The sequence below is a fragment of the Cydia amplana genome, chromosome Z (assembly GCF_948474715.1).
Source record: "Cydia amplana chromosome Z, ilCydAmpl1.1, whole genome shotgun sequence".
In the NCBI taxonomy this organism is placed as follows: Eukaryota; Metazoa; Arthropoda; class Insecta; order Lepidoptera; family Tortricidae; genus Cydia; species Cydia amplana.
The window spans coordinates 25,138,939-25,160,126 of NC_086096.1; the positions used below are offsets into that span (position 1 = coordinate 25,138,939).

Below are 21,188 nucleotides of genomic sequence, written 5' to 3' on the forward strand. Positions count from 1 at the left end.
TTTTGCCACAAAAAATTTTCTCTGCGAAGTCTCTGATGGTATACAGCAACTGCAGCTAAACAGATATATAAATGGTTTACAGTTACAGCTCTGCTGATAAGTTGCGTCTGTATTGATTTAAAATAATCACCAGATTACTATTAAATCATTAGTAAATATAGTACTTCAGTTAACCAGACTGACAAAATATTTGATGTTACCTTAGAAAGTTACATATAACAACTTTCTATAATATATTTTTTCACAATTATTTTGAGTTTCAGTTAAGTTGTCAAGCATCCAACACAAATACATACAGCTGACTAGGTATAAAGCATTTTCCTAAACACCTCATAGGAAGCGTTCACTATTCCCCAACTTAAGAATGCTCTAGAAATGTTAAGAAGAGCTCCATGGTAGAAATTTGCAAATTTAGAGCCTCTTTTCCGTAAAATATATCTAAACTCATATGCCACTGTCCTATGAGCTCCTCCTAATTCACATTGCATTGCAATTTTAATGACGTTGAGGGGATAAAACAAAGTACTCAGAAAAGCACCAATAGTCGCGCCAGCCAGGAAGTCCTGAAGGCTTTTATACAGTACTCGCTCTTGCGGCGGCAATAGCAGCCGCACTTCATCACGTATTATAAAGAACATAGCATTTGAGGGACCATTTCTCATCAATATGGGAGTTAGCCCTCTGTAAAATTCTTTAATCCCATACCTACCTGCAATGTGACGAGTCGCATGTGCTGTGTTTTTGAATTCCTTATGATATTTAGGGTGGATAAGTAAGGTTTGAATCCTTTCAAATGGCATGAGGGTTGCTTCAACACAACCAGCCACCAAGCCTGCTACTGTTTTGGCAACGTAAGGATTGACACAGTGTTTCAGTTGAGGTTGCAGAACTTCATTGTACACTCCAAACATGAGGGACATGGACACGGAGCGCTGCAAGAGGGGTGGCAGCATCCCACGGTACAGATATGCTGCACCTTCTTTTTGTAATTGATTTAAGGCAAAAGTTGTTTCTACTCCATGCATCATCTGGAAAGATAAAATAATATGTTTATAAGGACTAGGCTGCCATAAGTCTGTGATTGTTCATTTTCTTCTATTTTCATATCTAAAATATTTAATTATTATTTATTTATTTAAACTTTATTGCACAAAAGAAAACTTATCGTACAAAAGGCGGACTTAATGCCAAAAGCATTCTCTACCAGTCAACCTTATTCATGGGTACTTATACCGAAAATATAATTATACTTATAATACGTCCAAACATTACTTAGAAGTTCCTACAAATCTGACACCTTAAAAAATTAACTATACCAAACCTTGATTTTATGGCAATATACTTTGTGGAATTGATTTCAACATATACATTATAGAATGGACCATAAAAAAAAATTGCTTTGTTTGAGTGGGAGTGGAAAAATGTAGAGTGTCAAAAGCAAGGGTACCTACTCTATTAAATTCTCTTTGGTTAGGAAATTAACAACATAATCTCATTTCTCAGATAACAAATACAAGAAATCTTTCAGAATGCATTTCAGGCAGCAATGAGATAGTTCAGATTCAGGTTGCAAGAGGGCCAGGAATAAAAGGGTTACATTTTAGATTATATTGGTTTTAAAAATAAAATCCTATTTTGTCTACTTTCATTACAAATATATATTTTTTTCCTGTGGAAATGACACTTTAAATGTTAAAACTGACTTATGGTCCACCTTGTAATTTGAGAACTTAAGTAAACACCAAAAATGTTATTCCCTCCTGACAATTTTAGTAACAATATCCCATGTGTTCATGAGCTACAAGACACACACTGTTAGCAATTTATTTGAAGGGATCCATGGTCGGCAACTTTTTAGCAGCCAAGGGCCACATAGTAGTTTACGAAGTTGACGCAGGCCGCACTTTGTTAATATTTATGACTTTATCAGACATTGTTGTTTGTCAATATTACATACAAAATAGCCAGGGAGGCTCGCGGGCCGCAAGTGACAGGTTCACGGGTCGCATGCGGCCCGCGGGCCGCGGGTTGCCGACCGCTGCTTTAGGAGAAGCAAAGTAATAGTCCTTAGCTAACGCCAATCAGTTTGGCTACAATGTCTTCTCTGAATATAAATGATAAAGAAATTTCAAGAGTTACATAGGTACTAGACCTATCCTCTCTGAGAAGATGTCCTATCTTAGAAGTTATCACTGTGTAGGTACCTGTCTAAATATGAGTTTGTTAAGAGGGTAGCTAATGATGATGTTGCAGAAGGCGGCGCCACCGCCACACACGAACTCCTTCCAGTGGGTGGTGTCGAGCAGTGGCTCTCCACTTTCACACCCGGTCTCCAAAGGCTGAACCCCCGTCATTGCTCTTTGCCTTCTCTCACATAGCTAATCCAATCTCGGCAACCTCTACCTGTACTACAGAACGATAGGAAGTTACATACCCTGTGAGGTTAGCAGAAACGAAACAATAACTCAACGACTCATACTATATTCAACTACAAATTTTTAGCTTCTAAATATACTCAACTTACAATGGTATTCGTTGCTTGTTGCACTCTTATAGGCACCGTTAATACAGAAAATAAGAAATAAAAACCAATTAATTATGTAAATCGTTACGTGTGAAATAGGAAATACTAATTCCTCGATGTCAATGCCATACTTTACGTCACCGAAAGTTATAATCTGAGGTTCGGTTTTTCGGTATATTAAGTCCCGTGGATGATACGCAAAATAAGCATATAGTAAATAATTAATTTTCAATTTTCTGAAGTGTGTTTTGTTTTGTAACACTATTCTAAATAAATTACAAGCTTTCAGTCAAAAGGCGCTCGTACGCGCAGTAGGCGCAGTGCTGCTTCACATTCCAATCATCACTCTCTATATATAAATACTACTCTTTGATCATCACCATCATCTTGTCATGTGAACTGACATTTGTCAATATTATCACTGTTTTTTTTAATTTAATCACGCACATAGCAAGTAGCAAGCACATAGTCAAGTTGGCCAAAGTTAGACCCATTACACACTATCGTAACGCACCAAGGTCGCGGTGTAGTGCGATTGTGTGCTATGACTATTACACGCGTGTCGCGTATAGCTTATCTATAGGATCCGACCATCTATGGCTTTAAAACATACCAAAGACAATTTTGACATTATGTGTTTTTAATTTTGTGAAGTCAATGTCAACTGTCAAGTCAGTCGATTTCGTGAATGATTGAGATTGTGATGGTGATGCTGTTGCCGCTTCTTATGTGTTTATTTTCACTCGATTCATTCCAATAACTTAATCCATAATTTGCGATGGCGGCACTGCTCAAGAAGAGGGCTTTGGCTGAATACAATAAATCTTTTCAGGTAGTTGGCTTCATAATTGAGAATGTACATGTAGTAAACTTAAAATAAGCAATGTGTATATATGAATAATCATTATTTTCAGGATGGTCCACCATCTAAAAAGCTGCACATAGTTAAGAAGCCCCTTATAGGAAGTTCTGCTGCAGCATTTGTAGGTTTACTAGAGAAGTGTAAGTCTAGTGAAGAGGCGCTGCAACTGTTGCTGCGCATATCTGACTGCCTGCAGTTCCAGGAGTCTGACGTAGAGGAGGCCATCAAGAAACTCTCGGAGCACTTTCAGTCGGAAGAAGACTCTGTGGTTAGAGTCAAGATACTGTGGCTATTCTGTGACATCGGGCTAGAGTGTCCTGTTGCTAACCTCAACAACTTGATTGATCTCACCACACTCCTCATCAAGAATGAGACATCACATAAGGTATCGTTCTTTTTTGTGCTCTCATTCTTATATTTTATCAATGTGTTTTGACTAATGTTGGATTTAAAACAATTATATTGGAGATAAAGTTATAAAATCTGTCAATTTTTGTATAATATGGAAGTCCATGTTACACAAAAATAGTCTGTTGTCAGCAACAGCAGAACATTAAGATTTTGGGATTGATTATTTAGTAGTAGCTTTATCATGATTTGTAGGTATTTTAATAAATTGATACCTATTTTAACTAACACTAATACAAACAAGACACCATAGATACAGCTTATCAAAAGTTATGAATCCTTTTGCATCTTTGATATTATGCCATTGATAGCAAGACCAATTTACAAGGTATTTTGAGTGTAGTCATTTTATAGGATGCCCGTGGCCCCTTTCTTACTACCTGTTGCCGATTTCTAATTCAATAAATATGATCTTCAGGTGATAGCCCAAGGTCTCGCCACCTTACTAAAACTGGGAGGGAAACTGTCTGAAGACAAGATCCTCATGATGCGGCTGGTGTCCGTGGCTCGGGAGAACCTTAAGGACACCAGCCACCAGGTGAAGTGCCGCTGCCTGCAGCTTATCAGTGAGCTCTACCCACTGTGCCCTGAAATGGACAGAACGTTAGAAACCATAGCCGAGGCTGATGCGGTGGTCAAACTACTTGCGGAGTATTCTAATGCTGAGGTAATGATATATATATCTGAAATAGAACAATTGTTTTTAAAGTTGTTTATTTATAGTGTTTTTTACAACTGTCTGACTACAAATGTCCAAAAGTTTGCACCTTTTTCTATTACCATATTTGTTTTAACTCTGATATACTCTGATAATGATTCTAAGTATAGAACTATGTTAATTGTGATGAAATTTATAATATTTATGTAGAAGAGATATCAATCTATCCATGTTGTATTTAAAATCATTTGCAAAGTTTTGCTTGATCACTCAGTATTACTGTTTATCATAATTATCTTAAAGCATTCTTTTATATCAAAAAGATCAGTTAATTTAAACCTAGTAAGTTAACCTAGGCGTGCATGTGTTGACTGACATTTTGGGAAATCCTGAAATTGCAACAGCACTAAAATTACCATTGATCTCAAATAATATAATTATGCTACAGGTTGAACACCCACAGATAACGAATGTTGCAAACTGTTGAGAACCGACATCTGCGTTAAGCTTTGCTTGTTTATTGTGATTGTAATGTTGATGCACAGGACGCGCGCGTGCGGTGCGACGCATTCCAGTCGCTGCTGACCTTCCACGAGCGCGGGCACGTGCTGAGCGCCGTGCACTACGAGCAGGCGTGCCAGGCGCTCAGCGACGACTACGAGATCGTGCGCGAGGTGGCCCTCAAACTCGTCTGGCTGCTGGGGAACAAGTACCCGGAGAAGTATGCATATTACGCTATTTTCTACGTAACTTGAAGAAGGGTTAACGCCGAACGAGCTTCTGTGCTTCGCATGCATCAAAGTGCATGTGCAGTGCAAGTACACTGCAGTGGGCAAAGTGGGTTAATAAAATTTACGACTTCGAAACTACGAAAGGCTTTTATCGAGGTCAGGGTTGTCCGGTCCCTGAACGCACATTCAGACGTTAATGTGAATCTAGGTTTATAGCTTTACGTCTTAGCTTAGTAGTAGTCGTCATTCTCGATGTAGTCATACAGTGAAGGAATTAGATTTCCGTGTGACTTTATACCTCGTCAATATAATATGAGATCCCTAGTGGCTTTCATATTGATGGTCACGACGAGGTATGAGGTGGCACAGAAATCAAATAGCTTGACCGTTTTGAATGGACATTGTGAAGGTATTATAATATAAGGCAGTGGTAAGAGTAATGGTAGGGGTGTCACGTTTACATGCTTGCCGAGGCTTGGCAAGCGTGTACAAGTTTCAAGCCTTTACAAACGCTTGGATGCCATTTACATGCTTGCGAGTGTGTTACTGTGTTCCGGACAAGCAAGCATGGCAGACGTGGACGTTGAAGTTGTGTCGGCAATTGCTCTAAGTAAACACTAAACACGCGCCAACGTGTAAATACGTCGCAAGCGCTTGCCGCAAGCTCCCTTTGATCTGTCTCCAAAAACCGACACTAGCCCGGATCGCGACAAGCTCTTGCAAGCCAAGCCATATAACCCCGTTCACACGCTTGTGTTTGTGGAAGCTTGTCGAGACTTGCCAAGCGTGTAAATGTACCACAACGTTTGCGCAGCACGATCACGATGTCGGACGGCGAGACGAAGATGCGCATGGTGGACGACGCGTTCATCCGCATCTGCTCGGCGGTGAACGACCTGTGCATGCAGGTGCGCGCGCTGGCGTGCTCGCTGCTCGGCACCACGCGCGGCGTCTCCGACCGCTTCCTGCTGCAGACCCTCGACAAGCAGCTCATGAGCAACATGAAGGTATGCTCTCCAATCAGGGAATGCATTTTAAGATTACCTCGGGTTACTATTAAGGCTCATTTAGACGGTTCGGTGACAATTCGCATGCGAGTTTAATTACATTGCGGTATTTGATTGGTCGGCTGAGTTGGATCAGTTGGTTGTAACCAATAGTCCTCAATGTAACTAAAATCGCATACAAGTTCGCACGCCATCTAAATCAGCCCTTAGTTATTTGTTTTACCTAACAAGGGGCAAGAGTTGTTGTTGAACCCCTAAGCGAAAACTATTAAATTGAACCACGAGCGTAGCAAATGGTTCGAAAAGTGTAATCTTGATCGTTGCGAAGGTTTAGACTTGGCTCTCAAGTGAAATACAACTTTTTTTTTCGCACTAATGCGAGGAAAGTATTTACTAAATACTAATCAAATTCAAATAAACGTTTATCATAAATATTTATCATTCAAAAGTCACAACTCTATCTCGTGGCGAGATAGACTACCCGTCCCTCTTTTATTAACATAGAAAAAGACGGGTAGTCTATCTCGCCGCGAGATACTGTCACGCCAATCATGTGCTAGGGGTGCTGGTGTGGTCAAAATATATTTATCATTCTCAAAAGAAATTCGCATTTCACTTAATAAGACTAAGTTAACCTACGGATAAATATTTGATCACTCGCGTATATTTACAATAGGTACTTATCGCAGATAAGGGACCAGTGCAAGACCAGTGCCCTTATACTCCGTATTTTGTTTGTTGGAAATGTATACTTTTTCGTTTTAAAAGTAGGTAGTGAATTATAAGTAAGTCGAGTTGCATATGATAACGAGCGTCAATTGTGCCACCTGCAACGGTATCATGGTCGTATTTTTATCATCTGTCATGCCATGCGTCACTTTTGCACTTACGTATTTGTTAGAACGTGACAGGCACGTGAGCCGACCATCTTAGCTTTAGTGAAGAGGGTAGGTATAAGGTGATGTGGTAATGGTACGAGGGGCGTTCAAAATATTCTCGGTATTGATATCTTACGACCTCTTCTAAAATTTCTTTCGTTACTGGCCGCTAAGGTTTATTCATTGACATTAAAAAAAAGTATAATTCGAACCGAGATAGTCTTTTGTTTTTCTGCAATTGCTGAACAAACATGAACATCATGTGCGAATTGACAATGTTAACTAAATTAGAACATCGATGCGTGATAAAATTCTTGACAAAACAGGGTAAAAATCAAAAAACCATAAAAGAGGAAATGGATTGTGTTTACCGTGAGTCTGCTCCTTCTTTATCTACCATTCAAAAGTGGTCAAGCGAGTTTAAACGCGGAAGGGAGAGTATTGAAGATGACCCTAGACCTGGCCGGCCTGTAGTAGCTACTTCACAAGAAAATATTGATAAAGTGGAAAAACTTATATTGGAAGATGGTCGAGTGAAGGTAAAAAAATAGCACAAGTAACCAATCTCTCTATTGGTACCGTACATGATATTATACATGACCATCTTAATATGTCAAAAGTAAGTGCAAGATGGGTTCCGCGAATGCTGACTCGGCTTCAAAAAGACATGCGTGTAGCTTGTTGTTCCGATTTTATTGACCTGTGCGGTGAAAATCCTGATGAGGTGCTGCAAAGAATAGTTACTGGAGATGAAACCTGGGTTCATCATTATGACCCAGAGAGTAAACAAGAGTCCATGCAGTGGCACTTAAGGGTTCAGCTCATCCCAAGAAGTTCAAGGTCATCCCTTCAGCTGGCAAGGTCATGGCCACGATATTTTGGGATTGTGAAGGAGTATTACTAATCGATTATAAAGAAAAAGGTGTAAATATCACAGGACAGTACTACGCTAACATTCTACGTCAATTAAAGGATGTAATTAAAGAAAAGAGGCGAGGAAAGTTAACCAAAGGTATTCTGCTTCTGCATGACAACGCCCCCGTCCATACTGCTCATATTGCCAAGGCAGCTATTGTTGAATGTGGGTTTAAAACTGTTACTCACCCACCGTATAGTCCGGACTTAGCCCCCAGCGACTTCTTTTTGGTCCCCAATCTTAAAAAGGATCTGCGTGGAAATAAATTTTCTGACGATGAAGCATTGAAGGCGGCAGTGGAGGAGCATTTTTACACGAAAGATAAAAAATATTTTTACGAGGGATTAAAAAAAAAAAATTGATCGATCTTTTAAGTGTATGAACATTATTTTTCAATATACTCCCCATATTGAAAAATAAAAATATCAAACTTTTCGTACTTGTTTGTTTTCATTCTCATACCGAGAATATTTTGAACACCCCTCGTATGTTGACAGAGGAAGCGCACGGCCCACGAGCGCGGCGCGGAGCTGGTGCGGTCGGGCGCTTGGGCCAGCGGGCGGCGCTGGGCGGACGACGCGCCCGGCCAGCTCGTGGAGACGCACGCCGTGCAGCTGCTGCCGGGCGGCGCGGCCGGCGCCTTCGTGCACGGCCTCGAGGACGAGCTCATGGGTCAGTTCACTAGCGGAGCCGCTGAGCTACCGGTGGCAGCGTGTACAGACACAGCAACTCGGTTCAATCTAGTCCAGGGGTCGACAACTATACTTGGTCAACCAGATCTTGACAGTAGAAAAAGGCGGCAAATTTGAAAAATGTAGGCGCGAAGGGATATCGTCCCATAGAAAATTTGAATTTCGCGCCTTTTTTTACTGACAAGATTTGGTTGACCAGCTATATTTAAAACAATACCCAAACGGAGCAAATATTAGCAAAATGATATGTAGCTCAAAGAGCCACATGTGTTGTTTTCAGTGGTCTAAGAACTCGCAAATGTCAAAGAGCGTCATGCGGCTCGCGAGCCGCGGTTTGTGACACCTGCCTTAGTCGAACGATTGCGATTAGAAATAATAGCTTAGGCACAGACTTTACAGAATGCACCTTTATAGATTAAGGAACATCAGGCTAGCACTTAGCCTGGCAACCACGCTAAACTACATCACTATAAGTTACGAGGCGGCATCGGCAATACTACCACGGGTATGGTACGCGATGTCGCCCGCTCTGCACAAGCATTGGTTATTGGTTTCATGAGAACGACACTCACTGCTCCCTTGCCTTGGAACCTATTGGATCTACTTGTACATTTTACTACAGCTTTTTTTTTCTAGTAATGCACTAATCAAATTTCGTCTCTTTAATCATAATTACTCATATTGGTTTTGCGGTAACTGCCCACGGTGACGAGGAGTTATCACTCCTTGTATCCAGAAGTATCTTTCTGACTGTCATTGAGTAAAAAACAACGAAATAACTATAGAGTTGTAACTATAGAGCGGTTTATATGGCGGTTTTCGGGGGCGAAAAATCGATCTAGCTAGGTCTTATCTCTCGAAAAAAGCTCGGTCTCCCAGATATTATACAATTTAATTGTGGGAGGAAAATTGAGTATTAAATAAGTAATTATTGGACATTCTTACACAAATTGATTAAGCCCCACGGTGGGCTCAAGAAAGCTTATGTTTTGGGTACTCAGACAACCATATAAATATTTAAATACTCCGTACTCATCAGCTCATCACATAAATAAATGCCCTTGCCGGGATTCGAACCCAGGACCCGATGGTCGAAAGCCGATGCTTTATAGGCAGGGTCCCTACACTCTATGGAGAAGGGATAACTATCAGTGATACGTGTCAGATACCAAGATCAAAATTTTTATACCAACCCTATGTAACCCGTATTCCGCAATTAAAATTCATTAATTAATTCATTCTCCGTGTATAACTGTATATATGTCGTAGTCAGATCGTATAATCCGCCGTATTACATTACGGCTAGCCGTTTTCTAAAACAGGGGCGTTTTGAAATGCGGCGGTCCGACTATTAGCCGGATTGTCATTGCGATACGTTCTTCAATAAGGCGGCCCACGTTTAGCCGCATCGTAATACTATTTAGATTCTAAAGTGACCAGTACGGTTACCATCAGTTTGTCACTGACATAAACGCCGTCGAGAAAGTAATTTACTTTCTATACATTTCACTCGCACTCGCATATTAGTGCAAACGGGATGTATAGAAAGTAAATTACGTTCTCGACGGCGTTTATGTCAGTGACAAACTGATGGTAACCGTACAGTTCTTTCGATCGCCTACGTAACCGGAGTTTGACAATGTTTGCAATTTAATTTATTTTTACCATGGTCCCATCGCACTACATGTGTTTCTTATTCAAACATTTCCTTCACAACTTAAATAGACGGGGCCCGCCTTGCGGGGCTCCTCTTTCTGGGCGGTTTGCCCTTCGGGCATCTGAAGCTACCTAAAGCCCTTGCTACACGGTCGCCGACAAGCCTAGCCTACTAACCGTCTGACCTTGGTCTGACCTTGGTCAGTTTTGGTCAAATTTTGTTGGAAACAACTGTCTACACGGTCCGGGACGGACCAAGGCCACGCGGTCTGGGGCCTTGTCGGCGACCGTGTAGCAAGGGCTTAACGAACCTAACCTACTGCAGAGGTCCGCACGGCAGCGGTGGACGCGGTGTGCCAGCTGTCGATGGAGAACGTGGTGTTCGCGACCACGTCGCTGGACTTCCTGGTGGACATGTTCAACGACGAGATCGAGGACGTGCGCCTGCGCGCCATCGACAGCCTCACGCGCATCGCGCACCACATCGTGCTGCGCGAGGACCAGCTCGAGACCATTCTGGGGGCCTTAGAGGCAAGTATCTCTCCAATTACAATCACCATACGTTTCCGCGTCTACATGTTGCAATATTACTATCAAAACTCTAAGCAACAGGGATGATGACACATGTTGAATTTTATAACAAAATCTAGTAAAATAGATAGCAAACGAGCAATTTATCACAATAATGTGGATATTAAAATAAAATATTGAAAAATTACAAAATTACAGGACCTGAAAGTTTCAAAATTTAAGTTTTTTTTAACTTCCAAAAACGATAAAAGTAAGGGTACCATTCGATTCCTTACATTTCATCCAAAAAAATATTGTATGGCAACTATATACATAAACGCAATATTTCACCGACAAAAACGCAATTTTCTTGTTTTGTCCATACTAAAAGATGGGCGATAACGTCACGGCCTCTGGCCGTTTTGTATAGGGCGTCTCGCGAGTGAAGTGCGACTGTCGGACTTTGACTACAATTTCTGACTTTTGTGTTACTTTAATGCAATGGGTCCCATATAGACATTTGATCCTAAAAACAAACCCGATCGATTGATACCATAAAAAAAATTAGTCATGTCGCCTATTGGTCTTGCTATTTCCTTGAAACTCGTCATGTAAGTGCGGGACGCACAGTCCATAGGTAATAACTGAGGGCCTACCGCGAACCACGTTCGACGTGTTGCCTCCCTGTCACACTTACGTTCGAATTTACAAGTGCGACAGAGAGGCAACACGTCGAACGTGGTTCGCGGTAGGCCCTATCGGTTGTAATTTTCATATTTGTAGCATCCAACACAACCACCCTGCATTTTTTTCAGGCACTGAAAATAGTACGTATATGATATTTAAAGTGTCACTATAATATGTTTATGAATATAGTTCTAAGCATAGTAGTTTTGTTAACCGGGTACGTATTGTTTTACTCTACAGGATTTCTCGATGGACGTACGTGAAGGGCTCCACAGGATGCTCGGCGCCTGCAGCGTTTCATCCAAGACTTGTCTCGAAATGTGCATCGACAAAATACTGGAAAACCTTAAGAGATATCCTCAGGTACGTCTTAGTGTTTATCAATCAAATAAATCTTTAACTAACGTCCTATTTTGCAGATTCGACGCTTAACTCATTTTTGAACAAGCCAGGCATTTTGCCTTGTATGTACCTTTGCGCAATGTCTCATAGAGGTATACAATAGTATAGAGGTGAACATTTTGTCGCATTGCGAATGTTCTGTCCTTCTATCTAAGTCTATTTTTAGGGTTCCGTAGCCAAATGGCAAAAAACGGAACCCTTATAGATTCGTCATGTCTGTCTGTCCGTCTGTCTGTCCGTTTGTCTGTCCGTCCGTATGTCACAGCCACTTTTCTCCGAAACTATAAGAACTATACTGTTGAAACTTGGTAAGTAGATGTATTCTGTGAACCGCATTAAGATTTTCACACAAAAATAGAAAAAAACAATTAATTTTTGGGGTTCCCCATACTTCGAACTGAAACTCAAAATTTTTTTTTTCATCAAACCCATACGTGTGGGGTATCTATGGATAGGTCTTCAAAAATGATATTGAGGTTCCTAATATCATTTTTTTCTAAACTGAATAGTTTGCGCGAGAGACACTTCCAAAGTAGTAAAATGTGTGTCCCCCCCCCCCCCTAACTTCTAAAATAAGAGAATGATAAAACTAAAAAAAATATATGATGTACATTACCATGTAAACTTCCACCGAAAATTGGTTTGAACGAGATCTAGCAAGTAGTTTTTTTTTAATACGTCATAAATCGCCTAAATACGGAACCCTTCATGGGCGAGTCCGACTCGCACTTGGCCGCTTTTTTTATTCGGTAGACTAAAATGACATTTCATAGTATGAAATGACACATGATGTTCATACTATGAAATGTCATTTTAGTATACCGAATACAAAAATAGACTAATCGTATGTAAACCAACCCTTCGACCGCCAAAGACGTCAACAGACGCGCAAGGTTCACGATAACGCGGCGCGCACGACAGGCGTGGCGTGGCGTACAAAGGGTTGCTCTACATTGCTCTAGCTTCGTACTCAATGTGGTCAAGTCCTGCTGGCGGTGCTTGTAGAGTCAGCATCAAATAGGAACACACCAAATATAGGAACACATCCTTTTTTTTATGGTAATAAACGATACGCTATCTAATCTAATACCTTTAAACGAGCAATTCTTGTTTATTATTTATTTATTTATATTATATATATATTTCGGTGATCTCGGAAACGGCTCTAACGATTTCGATGAAATTTGGTATATCGGGGTTTTCGGGGGCGAGAAATCGATCTAGCTAGGTCTTATCTCTGGGAAAACGCGCATTTTTCAGTTTATATGTTTTCCGAGCTTTGCTCGGTCTCCCAGATATTATATATTATTTGGGCAGTTAGGTAGTCAGTATGTATGTGATGGTGAGTGTTCGTGTGTGTGCAGGACAAGCGGTCGACGTTCCGCTGCATGCAGCGCATGGGCGGCGCGCACTCGTCGCTGGTGCTGCCGCTGACGGCGCGCCTGCTGGCCGTGCACCCCTTCTTCCACATGCCCGAGCCCGACGTCGAGGACCCGGCCTGTATCCTTTACTCATAACTACTTAATACTTCAAACCTAACGCTCGGGGCTGCTTACTTTACATTTGCATCTTCAAATTGATTATGATGTTCTAGGAGAAGGCTAAAATCCTCTTGCTAGTAATTAGGACCGAAGGAATGAAACTGCCAATTTATTTACAAAACAATGGTATACAAAAAACGAATCATTTCATAAGAAACTTTAAGGCAAAATTATATTGTTGTATATTTCGCTTTTTTGCGTCATTGTTAGAACGTTTTTACAATTTTGTTTAGTTTCAGTCTTGTTGTCTGTCTGTTTGTCTGTAATCAAATCTTGCAAGTTAAATTTTACCCGCTTCCCGTTTTCCGATGAAGCTGAAAATTTGCATACATATGTAAAAGTCGGGTGACAATGCAATATTATGGTAATGGTACCATGGAGCTGATCTGATGATGGAGACAGGAGGTGGCCATTGGAACTCTGTGATAAAACAACGCAACCTTGGCCTTGACCTCGGGTTGGCTTGTGTTTGGGGATGTTAAAATTGTCTCGATGAGTACATATTTAGTTACCTGTGGAAAGAAAAGTACAGGAAAAGCTTGTACCAAAAATGTACTTATTACCAAAAACTTATTTAAACTTATTATAAACGCGTACATGAGTGTTATTCGCGCACTATATAATTCCTGAGCCGCGCAGATATGTGCGTCCTGATCCTGACGTTGAACGCGGCGGCCAAGTGCACCACCATGCTGCCGCTGTTCGAGGAGCACACCATCAAGCACTACACCTACCTGCGCGACACCATGCCGCACCTGGTGCCGCACCTGCCCATAGGTCATTACCATGCCACTACCTACCTCTTCATACGAGGGGCACAGCGACCTTTGTTAGCAGAAAAAGGCGTCAAATTTAAAAATAAAACACGTAAATATTTGACTTCCCATAGAAAATTGGAATTTCGCGCCTTCTACTGAGAAGTAATACGAATACGCTATCACAATTTCAAGTTAATACTCATGTGTCTTTACATATAAAGGTTTATTTTGTTGTTAAATGTGATTAATGTGTCAGGGGAAGCGAAGCTGACGAGCGTGAAGAGCGAGGCGGGGCTGGACGACAGCGCGGTGCGGCGGTTCTTCGCCACCGTGCTGCGGCACACGGACAACGGCGCGCTGTCGCCGCGCGTGCGGCTCGCCATGCTGCGCGCCGCCGAGGAGCAGCTCGACAGGTGTGCAGTAGTAGCACTAGTAGCCAGAGATGGGCAAAATTTATTCGAATGACGAATAACGAATGAAAATAACAAAATTTATCGCGAATGACGAATAAAAATGTCGGATGATTATTCTTATTTGAATAAATTATTCGTCGAATAATTCATCCGCGAATAATTTATTCGTCGAATGAATTGCCACGAATAATTTGTTTATTGGAATACCTTATAAACTTTTCACGGTTTCGAAAGATTTGGCAACTGTGATGTGCAATACAACTACCTGCAAGTTCTATAACTACCTAAATAGTTACTGTAAATATAAATTACGCGTTGTGAGATTCGCTCTGAAGCAAACAACTGCTAAGAAAATTTGGTCTTCTCACTCTTTTAGTATATAGCTATCTCTTTCTGGGTCTGGCTAGAAAGTTACTAATAAAGTTACTTTGTGTGTGAGTAATTTATTGTTCACGCTAATCCTTTGTTTATTATACTACCTGGGCTTATCCTTTAACCCTTAACAATCTTTAACTTGTCAGAACAAATTTACAGTAAAAACAAGTCATATTAAACGTGTTATTATTCGTGTTGTTTATTTGAATGGAATAAGCCTGTAAACTTAAATATTTTTCGTGGATTTATTCGAATGAAATAACGAATAAATAATTCGTCATTCGAAAAGTGGTCGGATGATTTATCCGCGGATAAATTATTCGCGAATAAATCATCCGCGAATAAATCATTCGCGAATAAATCATCCGCGAATAAAGAAAACGTGAATTATTATTTATTCGAATGATTATTCCGATAAAAGTTTATTCGAATGATGCCCATCTCTGCTAGTAGCCCGTGGCGACACCAGCGGCGGGCGACGACAGCGCGGTGCCGCGGCACACGGACATATGTAAGTGTGTCGGTGTAGGTACCAGAGTTGAAGTGGTTGTGTTGTGCGTGCAGGCTGGCGGAGATGGAGCCGCTGTTCTCGGGCGCGGCGGTGTTCTCTGCGCTGTTCGCGCGCTGCGTGCGCGCGCTGCACGGCGCGCTGGCCGCGCCCGACGGCCCGCCCGCGCACCAGCTCGCCGCGCTCGCGCAGGACACGCTCAGGTACCCATCACCAGGGATCGGAACCGGTTTTTTGCAAAAACTTACAAGTAACCATATTTTTAGAATTATTTTATACTCGAAATGTAGGACTCAGTTGTGTTTTTAGGTTACGACTTCGTATTATTAGATTACCTAATTAGAAATGAAGTAATTAGCAAAGAACGAAAAAATACCGTTTCCGTTCCCATACAAAAAATACCGGTATCCGATCCCAGCCCATCACATTACACAATACAGTGAACACATTTTTAGGGTTCCGTACCCAAAGGGTAAAAACGGGACCCTATTACTAAGACTCCGCTGTCCGTCCGTCCGTCCGTCTGTCACCAGGCTGTATCTCACGAACCGTGATAGCTAGACAGTTGAAATTTTCACAGATGATGTATTTCTGTTGCCGCTATAACAACAAATACTAAAAACAGAATAAAATAAAGATTTAAGTGGGGCTCCCATCAACAAACGTGATTTTTGACCGAAATTAAGCAACGTCGGGCGGGGTCAGTTCACTGGGGGTCAGTACTTGGATGGGTGACCGTTTTTTAACTTGTTTTTTTGTTTGTTTTGCTCTATTTTTGTTGATGGTGCGGAACCCTCCGTGCGCGAGTCCGACTCGCACTTGGCCGGTTTTTTAAATAATGGAATTGTTTGTCTTTTTAATACCTACATTTGACATATCCATGTGATATGCAAGCTTAGCACAGGAACGCCGCGATTGTATCACGCCGACTACCCGTCTCGCTGCAAAAAAATATGAATGGTATATTTCGCGTGCGAGATGCTGTTGCGCCGCTCCTGTGCTATTGCTAAGTCTACTAGTAACCATATGTACTCGTACTCTAAGAAAAAACCATCAATTCCTTCGCGTAACTTGTGAACACAAGCCGAATTTCCGTTTACAGAATCGTAATTTCAATTTTATTTTGTAGTAAGTATGTAATAATTTACTTTAAGTATAGATTTAAGTTTTTTTTTAAGTTAACTGGAAGAGATCTTTCATACGGATAAGTTCGCTTTTGTAGTTTCCAATGTATATAGCGATGCTGTTGTCTATCATTGTTTCATACAATAGACGACCGGTCTGGCCTAGTGGGTAGTGACCCTGCCTGTGAAGCCGATGGTCCCGGGTTCGAATCCCGGTAAGGGCATTTATTTGTGTGATGAACACAAATATTTGTTCCCGAGTCATGGATGTTTTCTATGTATATAAGTATGTATTTATCTATATATCGTCGCCTAGCACCCATAGTACAAACTTTGCTTAGTTTGGGGCTAGGTTGATCTGTGTAAGATGTCTCGTAATATTTATTTATTATTTATTTTATTTATAATAAAGTATTTATTACTCGCTTACTTTTATTCCATATGAATGAGAGGTATCTGTAGACTGCAGCACCAGTTCAGCGGGGTGACGGAGCAGGCCCGCGCGTGCGTGGGGCAGCTGGCGCTGCGCGTGACGGCGGCGCGGCTGTGCGCGGCGGCCGGCACCGGCGGCGGCGGCGGCGCCGCAGCGCAGGCCGGAGGCACCGGCGGCACCGGCCCCGCAGCGCAGGCCGCGCTCACGCACCAGGCCGAGCTGCTCGACCGACAGCTGGCCGCTGCAGGTACTGATAACTCGCCGAGGCGAATCGAATCGAATCGCAGTAATTCGCCTCCTATATTTTCTATGCAACTGCGTCCATTGACGAATAGCCGCGGCGCGCCGATTCGACTCTCCGCGCTTATTGCTCGTCAGGCGAATTTCTGCGGCTACGCGTTTCGACTCGACTCGGCGAGTCTAGTGGACGCCAGCCTTTATTCATTAATAGCACCTGAGCAAAGAGTTATTTGACTCCATAGTTACCTGGTAGAGAATGCCTTTTGGCAGTTATCTTTGTGAAATAGACCTTAAATAAATTAACAGGAGAAGAGGTATAAAGTGTAAGAAAAAATCCTGCTTCAAGTATGACAGCTGAAGTAGATGTTGCTGTACGGCCTAGTACATTCGACGTCAATAAACAGCGTTTGGCAAAGTGACCAAATATATCGTAACACACCTTTGTTACCGTAGAAATACTAATGTGTCTAGATATTGTTTAGCCATTTCGGCCATCACTAATACCTATTTGATGCTGACTGTATAAGTATTGTGTGGTCACTCTGGTTACCAAAAGTTGACGTTTGTCGATTTTACCCCGGCAGTTACGGCGTTGTATCACAACTCGAAGTTACGATTTTTTCATAGACTGTACACTTCTCGTATCAATAACGCCTGCCAGCAATATGCCGTACAACTCCCCAGATACACTTTTCAAATATGTAGGTATCTAGGTATTGATAACTTAACTAGACCGAAATCAAAAGCATTGTCTGAGGACAGAATGTCTAACAGAAGAGGTATATAACAGAATGAATATGTAATGTAACGTTTGGCAGGCGTGGAGCCGGACCCGTTCACGATCGGCGTGTTCCAGCAGCTGTCGCTGGGCGGCGACAACAAGCCGCTGGCGCTGGCGCGCGCGCTGCTGCCGCTGCTGCTCGCCGCGCCGCTGCCGGCCATCCCGCCGCCCAGCGTCGACGTAAGCCGATAATGAGATAGGACGGTCGCGGCCGTTGCAATCGGCCGTTCAAATTTCAATGTACCTATTACAAAAACTGACTGCTTACATAACTGTGTAAAATTAATAAGACGAAGAGCCAGTTGCACTCGGGAGTAACCTATTAAACATTCCCTACAATAAGATTTTGCGAACGTTTAACCGGCAGTTTGGTGCAACCGATCCTAAACGTTGTACACAAGCCGTAGCCTACCTCAAGTGATTTGCTGACAAAAAAACCAAAATTGATAAAACTGCGCTATTTATCTCACATATAAATATTTCATAATTTCCAAAGTGAAACGACATCATACTGCAAAATGGAAAAAAAAATCCTATAAATGTATGTACAAATTTTGGATTTTCTAAAATCTATAAGCTACTGTGTCAGATCCGCATGTGCACGGCGACGATAATCGAGCCGGCGAGCGACAGCGACACGGTGCTGCGGTTCAGCGCGGGGCTGGCGGGCGGCGCGGCGCTGGAGGCCGAGGTGCTCCGCGTGCGCGACCCGGCGGCGCTGCGCGTGCGCGTGGCCTACCCCGACCGGCAGGCGCACGCGCTCGCGCCGCCGCGCGACCATCTGCGCCCGCTCGACCACCACACCACCAGTCAGTTTTTATATACACCTAATACAGTATTTCATGATAGAATTAGATTCGATCCGAGCTCACTTTGCACCGACTTGATAAGCGACATCAGTTCTATGAAAATCTATTCGAGGAGCACTACCACATTTTGTCCCTGCATAGTCTCTAAATACGAGTAACTGTAACTTCGATAACAAATAGCACGATACCGTACTTCTTTGTAAAGATTTTATAACTTAAAATTTCCTATACAAATAAATACAAGATCACGGTTTCTTTGAGCAAGTATCCAAAGGAGTCCAAAAGAAGTAATTCTAATAATTTGACAGTTTCGCAAACATATTGACTAAGTAAAAATTGTAATCGGTTGTAGGATTTTAGTGAGTCCTCACCGCAGTATACTTGAATTTCAACTCGGTTGAGAGGCTAAAGGTAAGTTGATTGTGCAGACGACGACGGCACGGTGAACGTGCGCCTGCTGACGAAGGTGCTGATCTCGCACGGCGTGTGGACGGAGTCGTGCGGCGTGGACGTGTCCGTGTGCCTGGCCGTGGACGAGGGCGCGGGCCGCGACGCCGCGCCGCTGGTCGACCTGTGCCGCCCCGTGCGCATCACCGTCGCGCCCAAGCCCATCAAACGAGGCCTCTAGTACCCGCCACTCAGACCGCTCCCGAAGCGCACGCGCCGTCTCTCACCGCGAAGGCATTCAGTGTAATTGTGCGACATCACAATCATGTAGTGACATAATATATCAAAACATTCTTGTCCGCAGATATATGCAACATTGTGACATATATGTACGTTAGTGTACTATCAAATTCGATAAGAACGTAACTGCCGTTAGTGTGTTAATACGTCAATATTTGTATTGTATTGTTAAATTACTTATTCTTAAATAACATTATGGCAGTGTGACTCGTAGTGCCTAAGAATAAGTGTTATTTCAAAATTAATATTGCATAAACTTTTTTAATAAAGATCAACACTAACTAATACCTAATCAACATTACAATACATAGTTTCAATTGACACCTGCTAAAAACTTATAAATAGAATAATATAATAAAATATCCTCCTAACTCGCATCACACAAAAAATGGCAGTAGATTTTAAAACCAATAGTGAAGGAAATATGGTTTAATTTCTTTTATTTTGAGATTAACACATTCTGTGCCGAAAATCCGACTGTCGGGTATTTTTAACCGACTTCCAAATCTAAAAGGAGGAGGTTATCAATTCGGTTGTATGTTTTTTTTATATTTTTTATGTTTGTTACTCCATATCTCCGTCATTACTGGACTGATTTTGAAAATTCTTTTTTTGATTGTACGTATATGCATACAGATTGGTCCCGTTTCTGTCAAAACTCAGTTCTGATGATGGAATCCATGAGGAATCGAGGGAACTCCTCAAATCTTAAAGGCATACATATAGCATATTTTGTATTTTTATCAACAAATCAAGCATATACATTCAAAAAAGTGACATTTGATGAAGTGGAACTGCTGATGATGATCAGAACGGAACTCATCAACGACGCATAGTTCACGTTAGGCGATTTGTCCTCTTCGTTATGTTTGTTAAGCAAGTTTAAGTTTTTAAGCCACATTTTTGTCAAGCTCGAGTTCTGATGATGGGATCCACGAGGAATCGGGGGAACTCCTCTAATCTTAAAGGCATGCGTATAGAGATTTTTGTATTTTCATGAACAAATTAAGCATTTTCATTAAAAACTGTCGCATTTGATGCAGTGGAACTGCTGATGATGATCAGAACAGAACTCATCAACGACGCATAGTTCACGTTAGGCGATTTGTCCTCTTCGTTATGTTTGTTAAGCAAGTTAAGTTTTTAAGCCACATTTCTGTCAAGCTCGAGTTCTGATGATGAGATCCATAAGGAATCGAGGGAACTCCTCAAATCTTAAAGGCATACATATAGTGATTGTTGTGTTTTAATCAACAAATCAAGCATATACATTTAAAAAGTAACATTTGAGGAAGTGTAACTGCTGATGATGACCAGAACGAAACTTTAACGACGCATAGCACGCGTTTGGCGATTTTTCCTTTTCGTTATGTTTGTTAAGCAAGTTAGGTTTTTAAGCCACATTTTTGTCAAGCTTTAGTTCTGATGATGGGATCCACGAGGAAACGGGGGAACTCCTCCAATCTTAAAGGCATGCGTATAGAGATTTTTGTATTTTCATCAGAATATCGAGCATTTTCATTAAAAACTGTCGCATTTGATGAATTGGAACTGCTGATGATGATCATAACGGAACTCTTCAACGACG

General features: G+C 41.8%; 2 protein-coding genes across 4 annotated transcripts; one reads left to right on the forward strand and one right to left on the reverse strand.

Moving 5' to 3' along the window:
- Positions 1 to 288: 288 nt before the first annotated feature.
- LOC134661868 (mitochondrial nicotinamide adenine dinucleotide transporter SLC25A51) lies at positions 289 to 2,799 on the reverse strand. Of its 3 annotated transcripts, none has more exons than XM_063518085.1 (3): positions 2,516 to 2,799; positions 2,205 to 2,399; positions 289 to 1,028 (listed from the first exon to the last, which is right to left on the reverse strand). In XM_063518085.1, exons 2-3 carry the CDS (start codon positions 2,352 to 2,354, stop codon positions 303 to 305), a joined length of 876 nt encoding a protein of 291 aa, XP_063374155.1. In that variant the 5' UTR covers positions 2,355 to 2,399; positions 2,516 to 2,799; the 3' UTR covers positions 289 to 302. The 3 variants fall into 3 exon arrangements, with proteins under 3 accessions (XP_063374155.1, XP_063374153.1, XP_063374154.1); XM_063518083.1 differs by having other exon boundaries at positions 2,205 to 2,403; positions 2,525 to 2,798; XM_063518084.1 differs by having other exon boundaries at positions 2,521 to 2,798.
- A 421-nt stretch (positions 2,800 to 3,220) lies between these two features.
- LOC134660619 (integrator complex subunit 4) lies at positions 3,221 to 19,679 on the forward strand. The gene is made up of 16 exons (XM_063516388.1): positions 3,221 to 3,356; positions 3,439 to 3,771; positions 4,213 to 4,461; positions 4,998 to 5,173; positions 5,998 to 6,190; positions 8,482 to 8,656; positions 10,658 to 10,863; positions 11,770 to 11,892; positions 13,296 to 13,431; positions 14,112 to 14,249; positions 14,487 to 14,643; positions 15,583 to 15,729; positions 17,113 to 17,330; positions 18,142 to 18,284; positions 18,694 to 18,913; positions 19,342 to 19,679. Exons 1-16 carry the CDS (start codon positions 3,303 to 3,305, stop codon positions 19,539 to 19,541), a joined length of 2,868 nt encoding a protein of 955 aa, XP_063372458.1. The 5' UTR covers positions 3,221 to 3,302; the 3' UTR covers positions 19,542 to 19,679.
- The last annotated feature ends 1,509 nt before the right edge of the window (positions 19,680 to 21,188 follow it).